Raw genomic sequence first — 21880 nt, 5'->3', positions numbered from 1 at the left:
AAAAATTGTAAATTTAAAAATTCATAACATATTTGTATTATATAGTGAAATATGTAATAGATTTCAATTAATTGAAACATAGAAAAAATTAAATGTTGTTTAATGTTATTATTAATAATATTAATAGTATATAATATTGTATATTATAGTAATATTAAGTAAGTTATTTAAATATATTTATCTATAGAATTACACATATTTTTTTAATGAATAGAAGTTTAATATTTCAATGATTTTACTTATGTTTTCCATGTTCATCAATATATCTCATTGATTTTCTAAACATTCAAATTTTATGTCAGTATGTTTTCCTATAAATTTGCATTCAATTATTTTCTAAATTTTGAAAAAGTTAAAACATAATGAATTTGTAACAGTTCAAATACGATTTTAAAGTTTTAAAACAACACTAATCGTGCAGAATACGAAGTACATTATTTATTATTTTCTCAAGCTTAATTTTAAATTTATTTTTAATTTATTTTAAATTTATTAAAAATTATTACGACTTTTAGTTTCCACACTAATTTAATTTTTTCTAAAACTATGGCAACATTTGCGTATGCATAGATATATAAGTAATTCATCATTAATACTGGTAATTAATATATTAAATATTTTTTTTTTTTTAAGTTCAATTCATTTATGGCGGCATTATTATTGCTATATAATCCTAAAAAAGTAAAACAATTATTTGAATATTGCATATAGTTTATAATTACCTATAATTATAGTATAATTCAAATTGTAGTAAAAATATTTTCAAAATTTTAAAAAAGTCTACTCTTAATATGAAAATTATTATTTAAAAATGTAAGATTTTATATAGTTTACTACAATTATTTAACTAAAATATAGAATTTTATTATTATAAGTTATTTTATTCTTAAAATTACTCTGATAGATAATTTGTTTATAAATGTTTATAAATTAAATTTTATTTAATATTGATAAAATTTAATCTTCTAGTAAATAATTGTATGCGTATTTTACAATTTTTAAAAATGAATTTCTTTTAGATCTTCTAACATTGAAAATTAGTAGAGTAAGAATATTATCTTAAATCTGCCCGTCTCTTTTTTAAAAAAATATTTATAGACATCATTTTTAAAACAAACAATATTTTCTAGATAACTTATTGTCTTGTATTGATATTTTCTTGATGGAATTATTGTTTGAAATCAACTATATAACTTATAGTTAAATGTATATTACGGCCTTTCAGATTTTTAAACATTACATAAATTAATAAGTTATTTAACTTATTAAATTTTTATTTTATATAAATATTAAACAGGTTCAATGCCTTACTCATTGATGCATTGTGTATTAATTTATTGTTTGAAAATATTCATTCAGACAAAAAAGGAATTGTTTATAAATGAAAACAAAATATTTATTTAATGATATAATAATCATGTGTATATAATTTTAAACAAAATTGCACTATATATTTTTTTTGTTCCACTATATAGTATTTATATTTTTATTTATAAATGAAAAATTCTTTTACATTAAAGATTTTTATTAAAAAAAAATTAATTTTATATTTATAAATAGGCTTTCATAACTTTTAAAAATATCTCATAATACATGAAACGGCTTTAATTAACTGATCTTAATTAATTATTAATTATTTTTTAAAATACTGTACAAAGAGATTTTTTTAAGATTTGTATTTATTATTTAATCACCTCAATGAGTTGAATTCTGTATTTATTATTTTTATATTTATTATTTCTCTATTTATTATTGTTTTTTTCTTCAAAATATCTATAAAGAAATTTTGTAGTCTACTGTTACAAATGTTTAATTAATTTGAAAATATTTAGACAAATAATTTATAAAAATTTGTAATAATTTATTAATTGGAATTTGTTTCATATACATTAATTTTTATTATATTATTTAGTTGATAAAATATATTTATAATTTTAATTATATTTGTATTAAACTTATTTGTAGATATATGTATGACTGCTATTAAATATACTGTTGATAAATGATATAATTATAAAAATTAATGAAAATTTTACTATTTTAGTACAAATTTCTTTACATAATCATTTTTACTGATTGGTTATTAAAATTATTAATATTTTGAATTATTTTGTATATTAAAAATTAATATCTTAAAAATGCAGTTTGCACATAAACAGAATTAATATATATATAGTTCTAATATTATTGTCGATTTAAATTTTTTATTTGATTAACCAATATCTTTAGAATTATAATACCTTATACCATAAATATTTATTGAAAATTTGAATATTAATAACAAATAAAATATAGTTTATAAATATTTAAATATATACTAAATATATTTTTCAAGTATTTAATACCTACAATTAACCTAAAATTTCAAATACTATGAAATATCTAAATTTCAAACTGTTTGTAAATAGCTGTTGTATAATGTTGGATCTAAATACTTGGATTTAAGAGATATGAATAAATCTGCACTCAAGGCACATTTATACTTTCAAGTCAAATAATAGATAGTCTAGATATTGTGTAAAGAATTCATTTATTGATCTTTTATTTGACTAATGTAAGTAGTGTACTTCTGTTCGATTTAAATTGATAATGTAATATAATTGTAAGATTGCATGGAAATTTTCCTAAGCCACCATTTAATTGTAGTAGATAAAAGATAAGTATAGTATTTCATGTCTTGAAGTCTTTTTACAAATCAGACCCTTTGTTTTTTTGGTCATTAATACCATCATTCGAATTATTGTCAAACAGCATTTTATAAATTATCATTTTTATTATGTATTATAAATTTATTCATTTTTATTTCTTTTCTAAATAAAATATAGTTTCATTATTTACAATAATAGTTTTATTGTTAATGTAAATAAAACAAATATCAAGTTATTTTTCCAAATATTTTTTTATCAAATATTTATTAAGAGAAATTCAGAATATTCATTATAATTAATATACTCAATTGATTAAATTATTTATTTTATGTTTAATATAAAAGTATTTCATAATTTTATACAGAACCTCATAATTCATTTTTAAGATTTTATTTTTTTAATTTCTTCCCCATTTAAATTTTATATTTAAAAAAATATAATAAAAAATATGAATTATACTAATTAAATATCTTTTTTCTTAATACATAATTAATATGTATTATAAATATTTAATATAATTTGTGTTATATTTATAAATATAGTTATAATTGCGTGAAAATATTTTTTTTTAATATTTATTTTTATTCAGTTTTATTAACCATTTGATCGAAGATTTTTAATAAATATAGTTAATTTATACACTTTAAGATCTTATTTTTTTTCAATTATCAAGAAAATATAACAATTAAAAGTATAAAAGATGATATATATTTCGTTAATAAATAGCGTTTTTGTTTCTATTACTTTCAAATTTTCCTGTATGAAATTTTTCATTCATTGATCACATAAAAATGAATCTTATATCTTATACCTTTCTATTATTTTATTGTCAAAACGTTCTATACTAGTTTAGCTTATTGTCAAATATCATTGTATAATATTGTATATTATATGTAATCAGATGTAAGTTTTTACGGAATATTTAATCTATGAATTCTTAAAAATATTTCATCGTTTATTTGAATACGTACTTAAAACATGCTTATTGGCTAAGTACTTTCTTACAACCTTGTATCATGTGTTTTACTATTTACTTAATTGTCTAGTAATATGCATGTGCATATTGGTACACACAAAATATGTGTTGTACAGAGGGACTAATTACCAATTTCAAATGTTCATCCCTTTTCAACTATAAAACTAAGTTTATTTACTTTCTATACTTTATATTCTTTGTGACGTAATATTGACGTAATAATGACCTATTTTTATGACATATTGTATTGTTTCTTAGAAACTGCAACATTTTCTTGTTGCACTGCCTGCTATTAATTTATTTTCTATTCCTTTTCTTCTCTAATTCATCTTTCATAAGCAATATAAAAAAAAAATCAATAAAATATACAACTCTGAAGCAACAATTCGATTATTATTGGATACTGCTTGGAGGGTGTTATAACCTTGATCCACCACGTTAAACTTCCAGCCCAAATTCTTGTGCGTGAAACACTAAAAATAGACGTTATACAACTTAATCTGGAAATATTACAATGGATCAGTTGTTTGAAGCCTTAAATACAACTAATTTTTAATATTTTATCAAAAATAATTTTGCAAATAATATTTACTTTTAATTAATATATTTCATTAAATGAAATTTTTTATTTGAAACATTTCAATCAATAGATATCAATTTAATCAATAGAATACCAAATTATATTTTTAATAAACAGCAATTAAAATAACATTTTTATTAAATAATTTTTTTCAAGTGTATGTAAACTACATTAATAAGTTAATTTATTGATACCCAAATTTATTGTAAATAAATTATAGCTTAATTTTTTAAATTAATTTAATAATTCAATGGCATTCAATTTTAATTTTTTAAATATTATTTGTTGTTTTTACAATATAAATACTAATAGTTTGATTTCACATATGTAGAATAATATTAATTTATAAAAGATAATATTAATTAAAATAAGAATAGTAATAAAATAATATATTTTCAGATGTGCAAATAAATAATTAGGAATTTAAGAGTCAATAAAATAAATTAATTTAGGAATTTCTTTTGTTTATAGATTTATGTACTGATAAATTAAAAAATTTCAAATAATTATTATGCATGCCCGAAATTTTAATTAATCGTTAGTATGTTTAACATTTTTAACCTGATAATAGACAACATCAGGTGTATCATTATTAACGTGCCACACAAGTTTAGCAGGTTCACCTTCCTCGCACTCAAGTTTCAAAGTTTCAAAAAATTCTTTAAATGTCTCAGTGTTCAAGCTTTGGTCCGTGTGCTTATGACTGTATTCACAGTATCGACCAGCAGCTGTTGGATAAGGATAATTATTCTGATCATACGCCACTCCTGCATATATTTTTTGACGTTGATGCTGATCTTTAGTTAGTTCTGCAAAACCTCCTTCTGAGCTGTCCGTTATATAAAATGGATGATATCTAAACAATAGATATGTTTTGGATTTATGTATTATATATTTATTAAATACATTTTCATGCTTATGTAATAGTTTTTACTTTATTACTAGTGTATTGTAATAATCAATAAAATATTTAGAAAAGAGACAGTATTTTAGAATGTTTATGTATATGATTTATGTAGTATATTATTTATTTTATAGTATCCTTTGTCTAATTTTTTTAGTTTAATAGAACTCTTTGTAATTTTTGAAAAATATAGGTCATGTAATTTTCTTAAAAAATACTCGTTTCTTTTATCAATGATTTATTTACTCGTTAATAAATTTTTTTCACATGTAGCAATTTTCCAAAAAAAATTAATTGTATAAGAATCTTAATAATTGAAAAAGAAAATGATAGTGTAATTCAATTAATTCTGCTGTTCTAATTGTATGTACTATATATGTTTTTTTTATTATTTCATTGATTGTTATTATTACTCATACAGTTGTTTTGTAATTATAAATCTAATCAATAAAGCTATTATATATCGTTAATTGTATATCTTTATTGATTTTTTAATTTGGCATTATAGATCTTATTAATCATTACATAAGATGTATCTTCATTTATTGATTAAAAACATTTAAAATTATTTATTTACTATACTCTTGATAAAATTTAATACACCACTTATAGTCAATTAAATATAGTTAATTTCATTTTATTTTGTTTCTCTAATAATTTCTCCACAAAAACTCTTGACATTTTCAAAATTTTTTAATACATGAAATTTATATGTGCAGGAAAAACAATATAAATTCTAGGAACTGAAAATAAATCATGAATTGAAAACATTTTAATGTATTGTTTATTTTTAGGTTCAGGAATAATTAAAAAAACATTTATAAAGCATGAAATTTAATAGATTAATATAAAAATTCATTTTATATTTTATATTGATAATAATCATTTATTTTTAAAATGACATTATTTATTATTATATTTGTAAATTTAAATGATTCATTCTTAAAGAATTTTGTATTGTATAACTTAACATATTTTAAAATGATCAGTATTTTATCTCTTATCAGTGTCAAAAATTATGTTGCTCTTGAGATCGTAATTTTTAAAGTTTTTAGTTCTTGATTTGCTTTACCACAACTCTCTAACCTCTACACACTACAAAATGTAACTCAACCACCATATTTCAAAATATAATTTGTCAATATTGCGATATTAATATTGTGATCTTATATGCCCATATATTTTTGCTGCTTTAAGAATTTTTGTGTGCTAAATATTCATAAATAGTCTTAATAGTATTATAAATTTCAATAAAAGTACTTGGATCTGCATTTCCATATCAGGTAAATTATGGGTTAATGAAATTGTTGGTGAAATCTTATGATAAATAACAAATTTTAATATTTTTTTGTCACCATTATTTTTACTTTAACTGTTGATCTATTTTTCCAAAAAATACATCGCTATTAGTGCCTCTTAATAAATCAATACAATACTCAAAAATTAAATTTACTTCAAATTTGCTATATAATAATTATTATATAAATATTGAAAGTATAGTTTTCATGAATGTTTTGGCAGTCTACAATATGTAATTAAAATCACTTTTCGTATTTTTCATTATTTATTTTATTTTTACTAAATTTATGAGATTAATATTTTTATTTTATTTTGACATTGATAATTCACTTCATTAACATTCAATCAGTAGTGATCTACATCAGTTTAAATATAAATATTATTACTTTACAAAAATTCATCTGTAAAACCGGTAATTGCAATAGTATTTCTAATATATTTGTTTTGCACTTACTTCACACATATTATTCTGCTGAAATTGAGTTTTGATGGCACATACAAATTGCATGTGAATTTATTTAAATATTGTATGTGAAAATAAAAATCAATATATCAAGGAACCAATAGATAATCAAATAAATAATAAAATAAGATAGGGCTTTATTTTGTTACATTTTATTCTTTTACCACAGATAAGTTAAAATATAAAATATATAAAAGGTTTTGAGATAAATAGTCTGAATTAAATAACTTACTGTGCAGGATTTGTTTCATCTTTTCCTCCTTCTACTAAAAATGTGTAATTCTGTCCTCTTTCTACTGTGATTTCGGGTATTAACATTTCATTTATGTACCAAGCTATTCCCCAAGATGGTTGACCTGTTTTTAAAAAATTAACATTTCAATATATACAAAATAAATTAAATCAACAATTTTTTAATAATAATATCATGATAATATTATATTAATCAATATTTCTAATCAAATTTAACATTATTGTTTTAATCAAATAAAACTATAACTCAAATTAAATTTAATAATTATTTAAATTGTTCATATTATAACTAAAATAATATTTATATAATTGTAAATAATTGAGGTGATTAAGTATTTCTTTGTGCGTACAGCGCAGATATGGGAATTTATAGGAATTTTTTAAAAATGTTTATAAACTAACTTGTCATTTCTTCTTTTTTTTAACATAAGAGTTTTTAAATAGATTTCGAGAAAAGTAACAAGTTTTACTTTTATATGGCGAAAAAGATGCTTTCTTTATATTGTTTGATCCGCTTACAAATCTAAATCTTGAATTAATAGTTCAGTCTTTTTGATTATATTAATAAAATAGGTTTCTTCAAGTTTTTCTCTGAAAATTGATGTCACATTTTTTTGTGATAACATTTGCCTTTGAATATTATTAAGATATTTTTTATTTTCTTAACTATTAAAGGTTGAATAATATTGAAAAATTATTAATTATAATATTAAAAAAGTATATTATTACGTATTATACATCAGTAATTTATGATAAATAATTTATGAATTTATTTAAATTTTGTGTACTTATACAGTTGACTTTTAAATCTTATATAATAAATAATTTTAATTTCATAATTATGTAATAGTAGTTTTTGTAGTTTTTCTGTGTTCTTTGTAATTAAAATTAGCATAATTTTTTGTGAATTAAACGGTTAGGTAAATTTGAAATTTTTATAAACTTTGGTAATTTTTTCATTGTTTTTAAGAATGAGTTTAAATAACAATTGATATTATGCAAAATTTAATTAGAAACATAATGGTAAGTTTGAATTACGTTTGTCAAACGAAATATTATTTTCGTAATTTTTAATAATGTTAATGATGTGATTGCTATTTTTATATCTATTAGTACTATAAGTATTTGATAATAATTGAGATTAACTATTAAGAAAAGATTTTACATTTAAAAAGTAGTCGAACTTTTTCAGATGCGGTATTGTATGTACGAGTTCAATCGGTGTACTTTTAATATGGTCTATTATATCTTACGTCTTTTTAAAACTATATGATTTTTTAAATTTTAATACCAAAAATCCGTATTTTAATTTAAATTAAAAATTTAAATATTCAAACAAGCTGCATACCTATATTTGTATTTAACGCAAATGTAGGCCCCTATATCTATGAAGTTGGCGATCGTTATCGGTAATAAAAATGCATTGTAAAATTGAAATATACTTGTTCATATATACAAGCTGCTATTTTCACTTTTTATATTACAAATACATGGAGTATTTCGTGAATTGTTACAACGTGAATTTTTGTATTATTTTTTGTTTCGCAAATACGTTGTGGTTATGACTTACTGTACTTAGTTCCTATAATTTTATTATGATAGTTCGGCAAACAGATTAATATATAATTAGATTTTTAAAACATTTTTAATATTTCATTGTTAGCAATTATTACATCAATTTTCAATGATACCATTATGAATCGTAATTAACGAGTCACCTCGTCAATTCAATTACTGCTTTTATAAACACCGTCAATATTTTGTCATAAAAATAATAATTTAAAAAGAGTTAAAAACATATTGAATGTTACTTTCTAGGTAAATCTACAAGCTGCTATTATAATATCTGGAGAAATTAGTGATGTAATTAAATTTTTTGTTTTTTCTTTTATTAGAATCAATAGATCTTTTTAATATTAATTAAAAGAAAAACTTATTTTATTAGAACTGATTTAAATATCTCTAAATCAGAGAATGAATAGATTACAATAAGTAAAATTAATCGACAGAAAGGCATTTTTAAAAAGGCAACAATAAACGTAACTTTAAGTGGGTAGAAAATTAATTATTTAAATATTAATAAAAAATAACTTTAGAAAAAAAATTATGAAATTCAGAAATAAATAAATTATGATTATATTTAGAACACAATATTTATCTTACGAGGAAAAAATGTAAAGTGAATCTTGTTGATTATCGAACAATTATTACAACCAGTGGATTGTTTCAAACTGCGAAAAATCTTAAACGATTTCGTTATATTCTCAAGCAATGATAATTCATATTATTTATTGTCTGCAACATAAAAAGGTTCCAAATTAAAAAAATCAAATAATTGAAAATATTGTATGATGCAAATTAGAAAATACAAGCAAAATTAATTAAATTATGAAATAAAGGAGACAACCCTGAAAATTATTTCAATGTAAGAACGTAATTTAGAGACTGTACAATTAGAGGAAAAGAAAAATAATTTAATACCGAGGTGGTATTTTTATAATCAGTTACTGATCCTCCATTCAGAAATGTTTGATATAAATCCTTTTTCTGCAAAAACTTGCATTTCTTTATTATATAGTTCTAATAGCAAGTAATACTTTTCCGTTGATAGATAGAAATAGATTTATAGCTACCATATTTATCAGTGTTATTTGATTGACATTCTAGCATACAATTAAACTGGTTTTCTTATTGAAAACTAATAAATTTTCTAGAATATCCAGATACAAGAAAAAAAATTACGTTAAATTAATTAATTTATAATATTGGAATGATGATGGAATAATTAAATAAAAACATTTGTATTACAACTCAATAACACTATTTTCATTTCGTCAGGTTTTTTTCAATATTCTACATTCTCCTTTAAACCTCGCAATATAAATTTACAATATCTGTAAAAGTGAAGTATAGAAACTAACCAGTAATTCGAGAATATCCTCTTATTCCGCCAGTTTGACCAATTCTAACTGTCAATGTGTCTTCACCAACAATTTTCATAGGTGGCCAAGCCTTTACTTCGGGAATATTCGGAATATTGTAAAGTGAATTTGTACATCTATATATATCCTTGCCTCCAAAATCAATACGTATGTCGTCAGTTGTTGTATCAAAGCTGTGATGAGCGTTTGCTTCATAATTTTTATTTAGCATACCTATCGCTGCTATAATCGTTGCATCTTTTTCGGGAATCACTTTATCATAAACCAGCTCGTTTGTTCTTCGTGGTCTCTTATAAGTCACTATATAAAATATTATATCAGTTAATAAAATTTATTCTGACGGTTGTATATTATATATCTTTCTTTTGAAGAATTTTATTTATACCTGAAAACTTAAAATTTAAATAAATCGTTTATGTTCCAAAATTGATAGATCATTCTTTGTTATAATGTTAATTTCATAGGCAAATTACAAGCAAAACTTGGTATAGAGAATAACATTAGTTTTTAGAAGTACTTTCATATTTTATTTTATTTTGAAATTTAAAATAATGAATTATAAAAATTAAAAGAGAAATTCTTAGCACATATCTTTACTTACAGCTGTAAAATTCTTAAGATAATTTTGTTACATATGATGTTATATATGTATTCAAAAATATAAAAATATTATTTAAAATTTGTAAGCAATAAATTATATTTTATTTTAATTCCAATAGTATAATATTCGTATCATTTTTTATGTAACTGTTGTGTTTCATGTCGTGTTAAGTTTCAAAAAGTATTCATTTATTAATCTATAATTATTTGTTTATTATAAAAACAAAAATTTTTAAAATCAATTTTGTATAAAATGCAACTGTATAAGATAAAAATACGGTTTGAAAATATTTAAAATTTTATTTATATTAATATATATTTAGTAATAAAATATCTGTATTACAAGAAAATATTTCTTTTATATAAAACAATTTTAACTTAATCACAATTCCTTCAAGAAATCATATTTATTCTCTGTATACTTAAAAATTATGATATCAATGGGATTTTACAAGTATGTAAATTTTGAAATGCACAAAGTATTCAACAAATGTCTTTTATCTTTTATTTAAAAGCTTGGTGTTATAGAGAAAATTAATGACTTTCAAATATATTTTCAAGTGGAAGAAAAAAACAAGAAAAAAATTACCAACAAAATATTCAATTAAAAAATTAAGAATTATATAATTAAATATTGCATTTAATATGTTATAAAGGTTTTTTCTTATTATATGAAAATTATTGTATAATTATAGAACATAAAGAATTTCAAAAAATTTTCACGTGACAAATAATTGATATCGAATCAATTGAAAAATTAGAAACGTATTATATACATATATTTACATTTATAAATATATAACTGACCGGAATATAATCACCCACCTGAAGTAACTCCGTTGTTTCTTTTTCCTGCAATCAGTACAGCATCATTCTTGCCGCCAATGCGGTGATCCGGGCAAACACCTCGTTCACCATCGCATTGAATATAATCCGACATGTAATAATCCTCGGCGATGAATTGATTTTCGGCCTTGTTATAGCCAATAACGACCACGTCAGCACCAACCATTTCTGGTTTGTCTTCATATCCTGACAACCCAAATGCGACATATTGGTCATCTCGAATACGACCCGAAACGCGTATTTGCACATCATCATTCATTAATTCCCATTGAACCTGTACTCGACCATCCAGTAATTCAATACAATTGCTTAATTTTGGTGTCGATGTACTGCTTGTCTGAAATTCAAAATTTCGATTTTTAATACATTAATAGTATACATAATAGTATACATGAATACCGAAAACTATTTTTTGTTAAATGTTTTATATACACTCATATTTCTTCATCAAAATAAGTAATCTTTAAAAAACTTCAATTAAAATCATATAAATTTCAGTAAAAATAAAATGATATATATTAAAATGACCGCATTCTATTTATAATTAAGAAACAAAAATTAATATTTTCAAATTTCAAAAAATGTATAAAAAATTATGTACTCATTTGGAATAAATACTAAAGTACAACAATAGTTTTTATAATTATAGTTTGAATACCAATATTATTTTATTAATTTATATTATATTTTTTATATTCGTTTATTAATAATTTTTTTTATTTCGAGAAAGTCTTTAACAATAACAATATATAAACTATTAATACACGTATTATTTTTTATTAATTTCGAAAAATAATTAATTATAAGATGCATCAGTTTTAAAAGTAGCCAATTTTAAAAAATTAAAAAAAAATTTTTAAAAATGTGAGTTAAATTATTGTAAATTAAAACAGTGTATTTGTCTAAAAAGATATAAATATGTTACATATTAATATAAATAATACAGTTCTTATTATGAATAATCTTTTTAAGTGTATGAAGTATATATAAAATAAGCTTATAAAAAAGTTTTAATTTGAATATTAACATTAGAATACTCTTAAATATGAATATTTTATTTTTAAAATACTTAAATATATTAAACAATAAAAATTTAATATATTTTAAAGTTAAAATCTAAAAATACATTTTTATTTAAATGAATTAAAAAAAGAACATCAATTGAATATTTTTAAACGAAAATAAATAATAATAAAGCAATAGATATTGTATTACAATTTACAAGATTTGTAATAATTTATACTCACAGGGGTGTACCACCATGGCGGCTATTCCATACATATACAATCACCAAATTTGATATATTATTTTATCTGTACATAATCGTATTGATAAAAATAAATGTAAAATTACAACATATTTCATTTTAATTTATTTAAAAATATTATATTGTATAATAATATTTATTACAAGTATAATAATATTTAATATAAATGCAGGTTTTTATTTATAAAATTACATGAAAAATAAATTTATATCATTGTGAAGATAAGACGTTATAATTAGAAAAATATATTTTATTTATAGAACAATTAAATTTTAATTTTGCAATATTTGTCGCATCAAAAACTAATAGATTGATTTATACTCTAAGAAAAGTGTTTTTAATATTCTTGAATTTAATAAAAATATATTAGATATTATAACAATATATATATATATTTTAATTACATTTGTTTAAATTTATTGTTTAAAATATAATTTATTTGTATTCAACTAAATTTTTACATTTTCAGAAATTTCGACTATTTATTAATACAAGCTATAAAGTAATTTAATTTTATGTTTTTTAAAAAGGAGGAAATAAATAAAAAATTTATCGAATTCCGAGGTACTTTGAATATTTTTTTCACAAAAAATTTTTGTTTATTTTGTAAACATATATTAAAAAAATATATATATTATTAAGATAATTATAAAATAATTAAGAATTATTTTTATAATTTTAAAATATTAATGCCAATTACCTTCCTATTTTAAACTTTCTCAAATTCAGGTGTAAAGATTTATCATGTATTACTATTTAGTGTTTACATTAACAGTTATTTCTTTTTCGCAGATGTAGAAAAATTATATAAGGCCCAACACACTAATTACATTTAATCAATCACGTGTTTTATATATCTTATATTTTTAACAATAAGTCAAGTTATTATAAAACATTACCGCGATTTTAGTCTGACCAAGAGCTGGTGGCACGTCTAGATCACTGGGAATAAGTACATAGCCAAAATTGTGTCTATATTGAACGCACCAAACTGCTAACCAGTCAATGTCGAAGACTGTCAGATTTCCAGGTAATACGATTTCAATATCAACGCCTTCATAACTACGAAGAGGTAAGGAACTGCGAAGAAAATAACATATACAAAATTTATTATGTTAAAACCATAGTATACTGATTTTGCTTTTTCGTTATGTAAAATTATTACTTTTATGGTACTTCTGAGATTTATCAAAATCGGGATCTTATGTTGAATGATGTACTAATAATGTTTTAAAAATTAAATTTTTGTAATTTATTCATAATCGAAAACAATAAAATAAAAACCATAAATTTTATAAATGATTACATATTAGCAAAGAAAACTTAAAAAAATATTGAAGCTGAAACGTAATTATTTTTTTATTTCATAATATGTAGTTATCATGAACTTAATTTTAATCAATTAATTATATATTCATATATTTTAATATGTCATTAAAATTATATACCATTAAAATTTTAATTAATAAAAAATTGGATATAAGACAATGTTATAATTATAACTGATTATATTATAATAAAAAATTTTTCTGCTTAATTGCTATTTAATTAATTTTATTTATATTATTTATATTTACTCTTACTGAAATTTTATACAATTTTAAATATTCATATAAACATAGAATTTGTTTTTAATATATCCAATTTACTGCAATTAAAGTATACTATTATATTATTGAAAAATAAAATATTTAATGAATTTTAATTAAAATAATGAATATAGATATAAGAAAGTACTATGGGTTATTTTATATAAATACATTTTTTATAACTTTTAAAATAAAATTTGTATAATAGTTTTAAATTTTTGTAACTACAATCTTTATTTTTCATGAAACGATTTATATAAATTAAAAAATTTGAATTAATATTTAAATTTGCTGTTTCTGATATTTAATTCAAGATTCAGTTTTAATTTAATATTTGATACTATTTATTATCATTTTTAGATTATCCACAAATATCGAAAAAATAATAAATTTAAATAAATTTCTAAATTTATGTATTATAATTATACAAAACTTTATAATTATACAAAGTTTTATTTTGTTTTCAATTTAACTCATATATTATTTAATACACGATAGGAAAATGTACAATATTTAAATAAAGGCATCAAATGTTTAATAATGTAAAAATAATATAAAATGAAAACTAAAATTTTATGTATAAGTAAAAATATTTTTAATTTTAATATTAATTAAATTCCGTTATGAAAATTTTTAATTATGCCATTGTTGAATATAATTAATGGCAATATACAAATATAACATTAAAGACATTGGGTTTTCTTCATTACGAGTTTAATTAAATATATAAATATTATAAATGAATTTTGAAACATTTTATTAATTCATTGTAAATTGTAAAGTTCATTTAAAAATAACTCTTTTTAAAATCTATGTTCTCTTCCTTTTTTAACGAATTCTGTTAAAAAAATAAAATAAAGAGATGATATTTTATTTTAATCAATGATTGTATCTTGTTCGATAACTTATTATTTTCACAATACTAATTTTGTTGTTAATATATATGACGAATACATTTTTCAATAAAATAGTACCTGTTCATTTCATTGGGTACTTTAGTACCATACATATCCGGTTGGGTTCCTTTTCCAACCCAAAAGTAAGCATCAGGTCCTGCGCCATCATAATGTAAATTTGGAATATAAAATGTTTTGGTGTCAAGAACGGTAATATTGTCACTGCGAAGACCATGAGCTAATCGTGAAAATTCTGGCAAAAATCTTGGTGAAGGTATTCTTAAATTCTCGGGGATTATTACGTGGCCAAAGTTCAACTGAAATCATGTATAATTGTATAATTTCATAAATTATGTATTTATTAAATTATATATTATGAATTACATAACTTAGAATGTATTACTGTCTCATCCATTTTGAATTAAAAATATTATATATTTTTAAATAAATCAGGCTACACTGATATGATAATTAACACGTACTTGTTTTATTAAAATAATTTTATTTAATTCATGATTTCTATATTTTATATTATAGTATAAAATTTTAAATTAATGTTTACAATTTAATATAAGGATAAGTAATTGATATATTATTATGTATAATATTATAGATAATTTGAAATAATATTAAGCAAAATATTGAGAGCTCTATGTATCTTCATGCATATTTTAGATTTATTTCAAATTTATTATATTTAAAGTTTTATTACTTATAATTAATTACTTACTTATATCTAATATAATTAGAATTTAATTTTAAATTAATCTAAATTATAACATGAGAATTTAATACTAATGAATTTGAAACCTATACTTATTAAATAAAAAAATATGTATTTTTTTTATAATAACACTTTTTATGATTGTAAAGATCAATAAACATGATATTTATTGAAGAACTGTTTTAGAATATGGCTTAGTCAAAAGTAAGACGGCTTGCAATCTACAATCAAATCTCCAATCACTTAATTTTTCGTTCGTCATATAAGTTACTGCTGTGATATAATTATTATACTTGTATTATTATGTATCCAAATTTTGCGGTATCAAACACAAGAAGGACAGGTTCGAATGGCCTTTTTATCAAATAGATTCAACTCTGTAAGTTAATATAGCTAACAAGCTATAATTATTCATTGGTTTTCATCTACTTAAAAATAATCATTTCATTGTTATTGATTTCATCACTTCGATATATTTTACAAAAATTCTTCAAATTTAAATGCATTATTGTTTAACAGTGGTATAATTAGTTCCTGGATTTTATAATTTTTTATCTTGATCCATTAGTATAGACTGATTAGAAATTATATTTCCAAATAATGATGATTTTCGGATGTTTATTTAATTGGTTGGCTTTCTATAAAATAAATACAGCCACTAATACTGTATGAAGAAAATTAGGTTCTTTGTGATCTTGTACAAGACTAATTTCTTTTTTAGAAGAAAAAATCAATAATTTATTATTAATAAAATTCTAATAATACAATTTTATCGTTAACTCGTCATTTGTAGCAATCGAAGTTTGCTTTGTACAAATTACAGCAATTTTGATGAGTGCTTATTTTTTGTACATACATTAGCTCTTCAAATAATGAAAGAAAGAATATTTGTTGAATACAAAGTTTGGATAGTATTAGAATGGTATCGTAAATCCTTTGCCATTGTATAAATGCCGTATGAATATTAAATATTAACTATTCATATTAGATTATTCATTCATATTACAAATCAAAACAAAAACTCCTATATATTATATCTGATTATTGATTTAACGTTGTTTTGTAATCTAGTACTACAAACGTAGTACGCAGTATTAATTTAAAGTAGAATGAATTATTTCATTCAAGTAGAATGAATTATAAATGATATTATTTATATAAAATAAGACATTAACAAGAATTTCGATTATTTTGTAATGATTCTCCAAATAATTTAAGATAGAATATTTAATTAGAAAATTATATACTAATTTTAAAATTTAACAAATACAAATTGTAATAAAATGAATTAAGAAATAATTTATACAACAAAACCCATAAAATACTCTTTATACTCTATATTAAAAATTCACAAAAGAAAACTAATAATTTAATTATTTATTTTCTCTCACTCTTGATCTGTCTTCGTTTTTCGGAATGTATATTATTTAACATTAGATTTAGTGTTTTCCCTATTATTCTCAAAATCTATATATATATATATATATATATATATATATATAATATGATTTTTGATGATATACAAATTGATATATATCGACTTTTACGTAGAATAGTTTTACATGATGGATGTTTAAAAAATCCATGTTTCGATTTCGTACACTACATTTTTTCTAGTAAACTGTGTTAAATCTTTATGTAAAATCTACTCATTTTGAAGTATTTTTAAAATTAAAAATTAATTTTTACATAAAAGAGAGCATATAATTACAAAGTAGATTTTTTCTAAAATGATTTTCTAAATAGACTGTGGTAAATACAATCTGAGTTGACAAAAATTAATAAATAACAATCAATTCAATACCGCATTGTACAAAATGTATTCACCGTTCCAGCTTGTTTTACTAAGACCAGTTCGAAGGATATAAATTGATACCGTTGACAACTCCGAGACCGCGGATGTTGTGTGATGGCGATGAACGGTCACAAGTGGAAAGGATATTATAATAATTCAATATAGATATCGCTGGTATATATGATGTTTATTCTGTTATTTATCCGATTACAGAACTTGACTTGTATTACTATTATTAATTATTGAAATGATCTCTTGTGGTGGCAAACGTACACTCATCTATGCAGCGTGATGGTTTGAATATGAGCGCAGAATGGCGTGAAGTTTGATTCGTCGACACTCGCACTGTTTATGTGAGCACGTGCGTAGTTGATATTATGGTTATAATGTAGCGCGACACATGTAACCATTGTGAGTTGAAAATATACTCGGATCGTAGCTAGCGTACCTTATTTCTGATACTAGCGTACTGCAATAGTTATTCAGATGGAACTAAGAATTTGAAGGGCTTTTACCTCGTGAAAGATACTGCTACGTGTTGCGTCTGCCTTAAGCGTTGAATGGCATGCTTTATAGATTCATAAGCGTCAGACTTTGAATTAAGGTGAGGGTAAGACCGGCGAGACTCGCATCAGCTGATGCGACTTTGACGACAAGTTTGGACTTATTCTGCATTGTATCTCTGGTGAGAGCCTCTTCTTCTTTGGTTGCTTGTCGATGACTTAAACTTTGAATCTTAGATTTTAGTTGATATTATAATAGTGATACTACTTACGAAGACTAATAGTAGACTCAGTAGGGGGACTTTCCGCTTCCTTCTTGATGAGGACTGCCACTGGACACTTGTCTTCGGACTCTGATAAGAGAACTTTATGCGTCTTCTTTCCTTTAGGACTTGTGACGACAGTTGTCTTGAACTACGTTAAAGAGGACTTCCACTTCTTATTTGAATAAGGACTTTATCGAGAGTGATGAATCTGATAGTTTTCTCTCTTAAATACATTACTGATAATGGGTTTCACTTGGGATCCCTTCCCCGTTTTTGTGTCCAATTAGAGCGCGGGTTTGGACTGCATGAGTGAGCATGCACGCCCTTTTACCCCCGTTATGGATTGCAGCATTTTTAAGCGGAATAAAAGTGGGAGAGGTATGAGCGTATGAACATTTGTTTTGTAAACAAATGGTTAACGGACTCGAAGAATGCTTCTAACCGAAAAACTCGAATATACGACTATAATTCCGAAAAGTAATAACAAATGAACCCTACAAGGCTATGCCTTGTTGACATCACGACAAATATCGGCATAGCAACAGCCACCGATGCGCTATCGGCGCAGCAAGTTCGTACGAGAATATTTAAGGAGCTGCACTTGACGCTCTCGTCCTCTTACTAGTTCAATCAAGCAGTCATCAAGATCGAATCGCCATTTTAAAAGTTAACTCCACGTGCATAGAATTTATATCCAACACTTACAGAGCGACTCCAACACACGTAAGCTATGCTATTACACACGTTCTTGCGTACCATCAATTCATCTGAGATCGACTCCAACACACGTAAGCTACGCTATTAGACACGTTCTTACGGATCACCAATACACGAACCAAGTAAGCAGCATATCAAGATAACGGCATCATTGCCCAGAAGGAGTGACGTCACAGTATCGCTCCCCTCTCACCGCGCCTCAGAGGCCGCTCCAGCTTATCGGTAGCGGCAGCCGGTGGCACCAAGACCACTTCCTCAAGAGTGACGTCACCTCAACGCTCCCTTCTCACAGCGCCCCACAGGCTGCTCCAGCTTATCGGTAGTGGCAACCGGCGGCGTCAAGATTCTTTATCAGCGCATCTCCCTCCACCACTACGAATCACAACCACGAGTAGGAGAATCGCACGCACCACCAAAAATACACTCACAAGATTATTATCACTGTTGTTCGGGATTGATGTAGTCCCATGAATTTCAAACAAAAGAAAGGTCATACGCGCTGTCCGGCGTACCGTATGTGCGCCTAGACTGACCGCATGTGCGCCTAGACTGGCCCGCACGTGCGCCTAGACTGGCCCGCACGTGCGGACCGGGACGAGTACTCGAGCGAATATTTACAAACAAAACTCGAAAAGTCCTAGCCAGTTTACGACCCGAAATATAATATACTGTAAAATCACCGAAAGGTATTACTCCTACTTTTCTCTCGTCGAACATTCTCGAAGGTTCTAGATTTTTCCTTCGATGCCTCGTGTAAGAATTAGTGCAACAACGACGATGCCTTGTTGCCAGCCAAGTGAGCCGCCGCGTGCCTACATAAGGGACGCACGCAGCGCGCCTCCCTCTCTTGCTGAAAATACCTCTTGCTGAAGATACTTTTTGCTGAAGATACCTCTTGCTGAAGATAGCTCTCGCTGAGAATCATCTCTTGCCGAACCACCCTCGCTCAACTGCGAGCCATGGCACACGGGTCTCGATCTGCCCTCAGCAGGACCGCCATGGAACGGTCGGTATTTTCAGCAGAGCCGCCACGGAACGATCAAGCCTTCGGTTCGTGCGCATATTCAAAAGGCTCATTTGTAATATCACTTCGCGCTCACTCAAGCGTAACTGCCGCTCAGTGTATAGTATACTGTGAAGACGACGCGTGGCCATATAATCGGCATCATAGTTAAAAGTACTCGCGTGCATACGAATAAGAAATCGGCAGATTAGATAGCGATTACAATGAAGCCAATGGAATAGTAATCAAGGGAGACATCAACTACACAGCATCTAATACACCTAGCCTGCAGTTCACTAGGTACACCTTTATATTAATAAATAAATAAGTCACATCTCGCGCTATTGTCGATCGGGCACACTTACGCTCTCTCGAACTAACCACTCGACATCGTACAGACCCGCTAACACAAACTGAGTACACTTACGCTCTCTCGAACTAACCCTCGACATCGTACAGGGCCGCTAGCACAAATAGGGCACAATTACGCTCTCTCGAACTAACCCTCGACATCGTACAGGCCCTGAACAGCTGACGCATGAGTCACTGTGATTCACACACATTGTCAAAGAAGGACAACAACAGATCGACTAATAGACTATAAACACAGATTATTAAATCATTCACGAGTTAGAAATCTCACCATTAATTACTCTTACCTTTGACTAAATTCTTCTACTGTCCCCTTACATAATTAAAGACACAATTGATTACTTAATAAATTCCATTAAACATCTTACACCATATGAAGTATAGTTATTCATCCATCAAGCATACTTGATTCAACTACCATCTTCTCATGCTACATTACAAGCATGAATGACTGACTACACCAGCTGATATTTACAACATCAGCATTACTTCAACTTCAAGATACTTAGTCATATCCATAGAACTACAATAATTTAAGAATACAAAAATACATCCTCACTACTTCAATAGAATTATTTCTCTCTACATCAAAGTGCAATATTGTTATAATTATTTACATTAATAAACATTGTTGTCCTAAATACACGATATTTTTCAGCCTTGTCTGTTTTGTTTCCTTTGAAGTTATCCGCTGAGAAACTAATCCACTGAACTATTGAATTGGTAGTTCGAGCCATAAACTAAACCTTAAAATCGAACAACTGTTTACCTAAAGAAACTCTCGCCTATTCATTGTATCCTACTTTCAATCTCACCTCAATAGACCACTGACTATTTATTATATTCTTATATTCAATAAAAGAAAATCAACTCATAAAGGGCGTGTTGAATTATTGCACTGTCCATTCCACTTACCAGCAATCTCCCCTAAACACCTCAGGGAAGCTTTAGTCTGATCTCAGACAATCCCACTTCCGAAGAATTTAGGCTTTGGCGATGATAACACCGAAAAAGTGTCTTCGGAAGCAGCGCTTACAATTGGTAGGCTCGCCCCTCTCTTGGACTTAGCGACGTCGGGGGTTCTTGGTCAAGCGTCGTTACTTGACAACAATGCATGCATTGTCCCTTGACCTCGATGTGGGCACATGCCGATGATTGCCCGTTGTTGCACGTGTAGGGTATTGGGTTGCAATGAATATTTTGGAAATAAGTTTGTACTCGTTAGTTTATGTACACCT

At 24.6% G+C, this 21880-nt stretch overlaps 1 protein-coding gene across 2 annotated transcripts in view; it reads right to left on the bottom strand.

The window, feature by feature from the left end:
* Positions 1 to 3996: 3996 nt before the first annotated feature.
* Positions 3997 to 21880, bottom strand: part of LOC105361530 (protein Skeletor, isoforms B/C) — a 32387-nt gene continuing 14503 nt past the window's right edge. The window contains exons 3-10 of one of the 2 annotated variants that reach the window (XM_011498741.1): positions 15341 to 15579; positions 13677 to 13857; positions 12758 to 12778; positions 11490 to 11847; positions 10044 to 10364; positions 7103 to 7226; positions 4759 to 5060; positions 3997 to 4085 (exon numbers count right to left, since the gene is read on the bottom strand). In XM_011498741.1, coding sequence (XP_011497043.1) covers positions 4063 to 4085; positions 4759 to 5060; positions 7103 to 7226; positions 10044 to 10364; positions 11490 to 11847; positions 12758 to 12778; positions 13677 to 13857; positions 15341 to 15579 — 1569 coding nt within the window. In that variant the 3' untranslated portion in view covers positions 3997 to 4062. Of the gene's footprint in view, positions 4125 to 4758; positions 5061 to 7102; positions 7227 to 10043; positions 10365 to 11489; positions 11848 to 12757; positions 12779 to 13676; positions 13858 to 15340; positions 15580 to 21880 lie in introns of both variants that reach the window. The other variant, XM_011498742.1, reaches the window with a different exon arrangement.

Source organism: Ceratosolen solmsi, unplaced genomic scaffold (genome assembly GCF_000503995.2).
Source record: "Ceratosolen solmsi marchali unplaced genomic scaffold, CerSol_1.0 scaffold30, whole genome shotgun sequence".
Classification (NCBI taxonomy): Eukaryota; Metazoa; Arthropoda; class Insecta; order Hymenoptera; family Agaonidae; genus Ceratosolen; species Ceratosolen solmsi.
The sequence above is the reverse complement of the archived record's forward strand: the minus strand, read 5'-3'. Positions and strand labels throughout refer to the sequence as shown.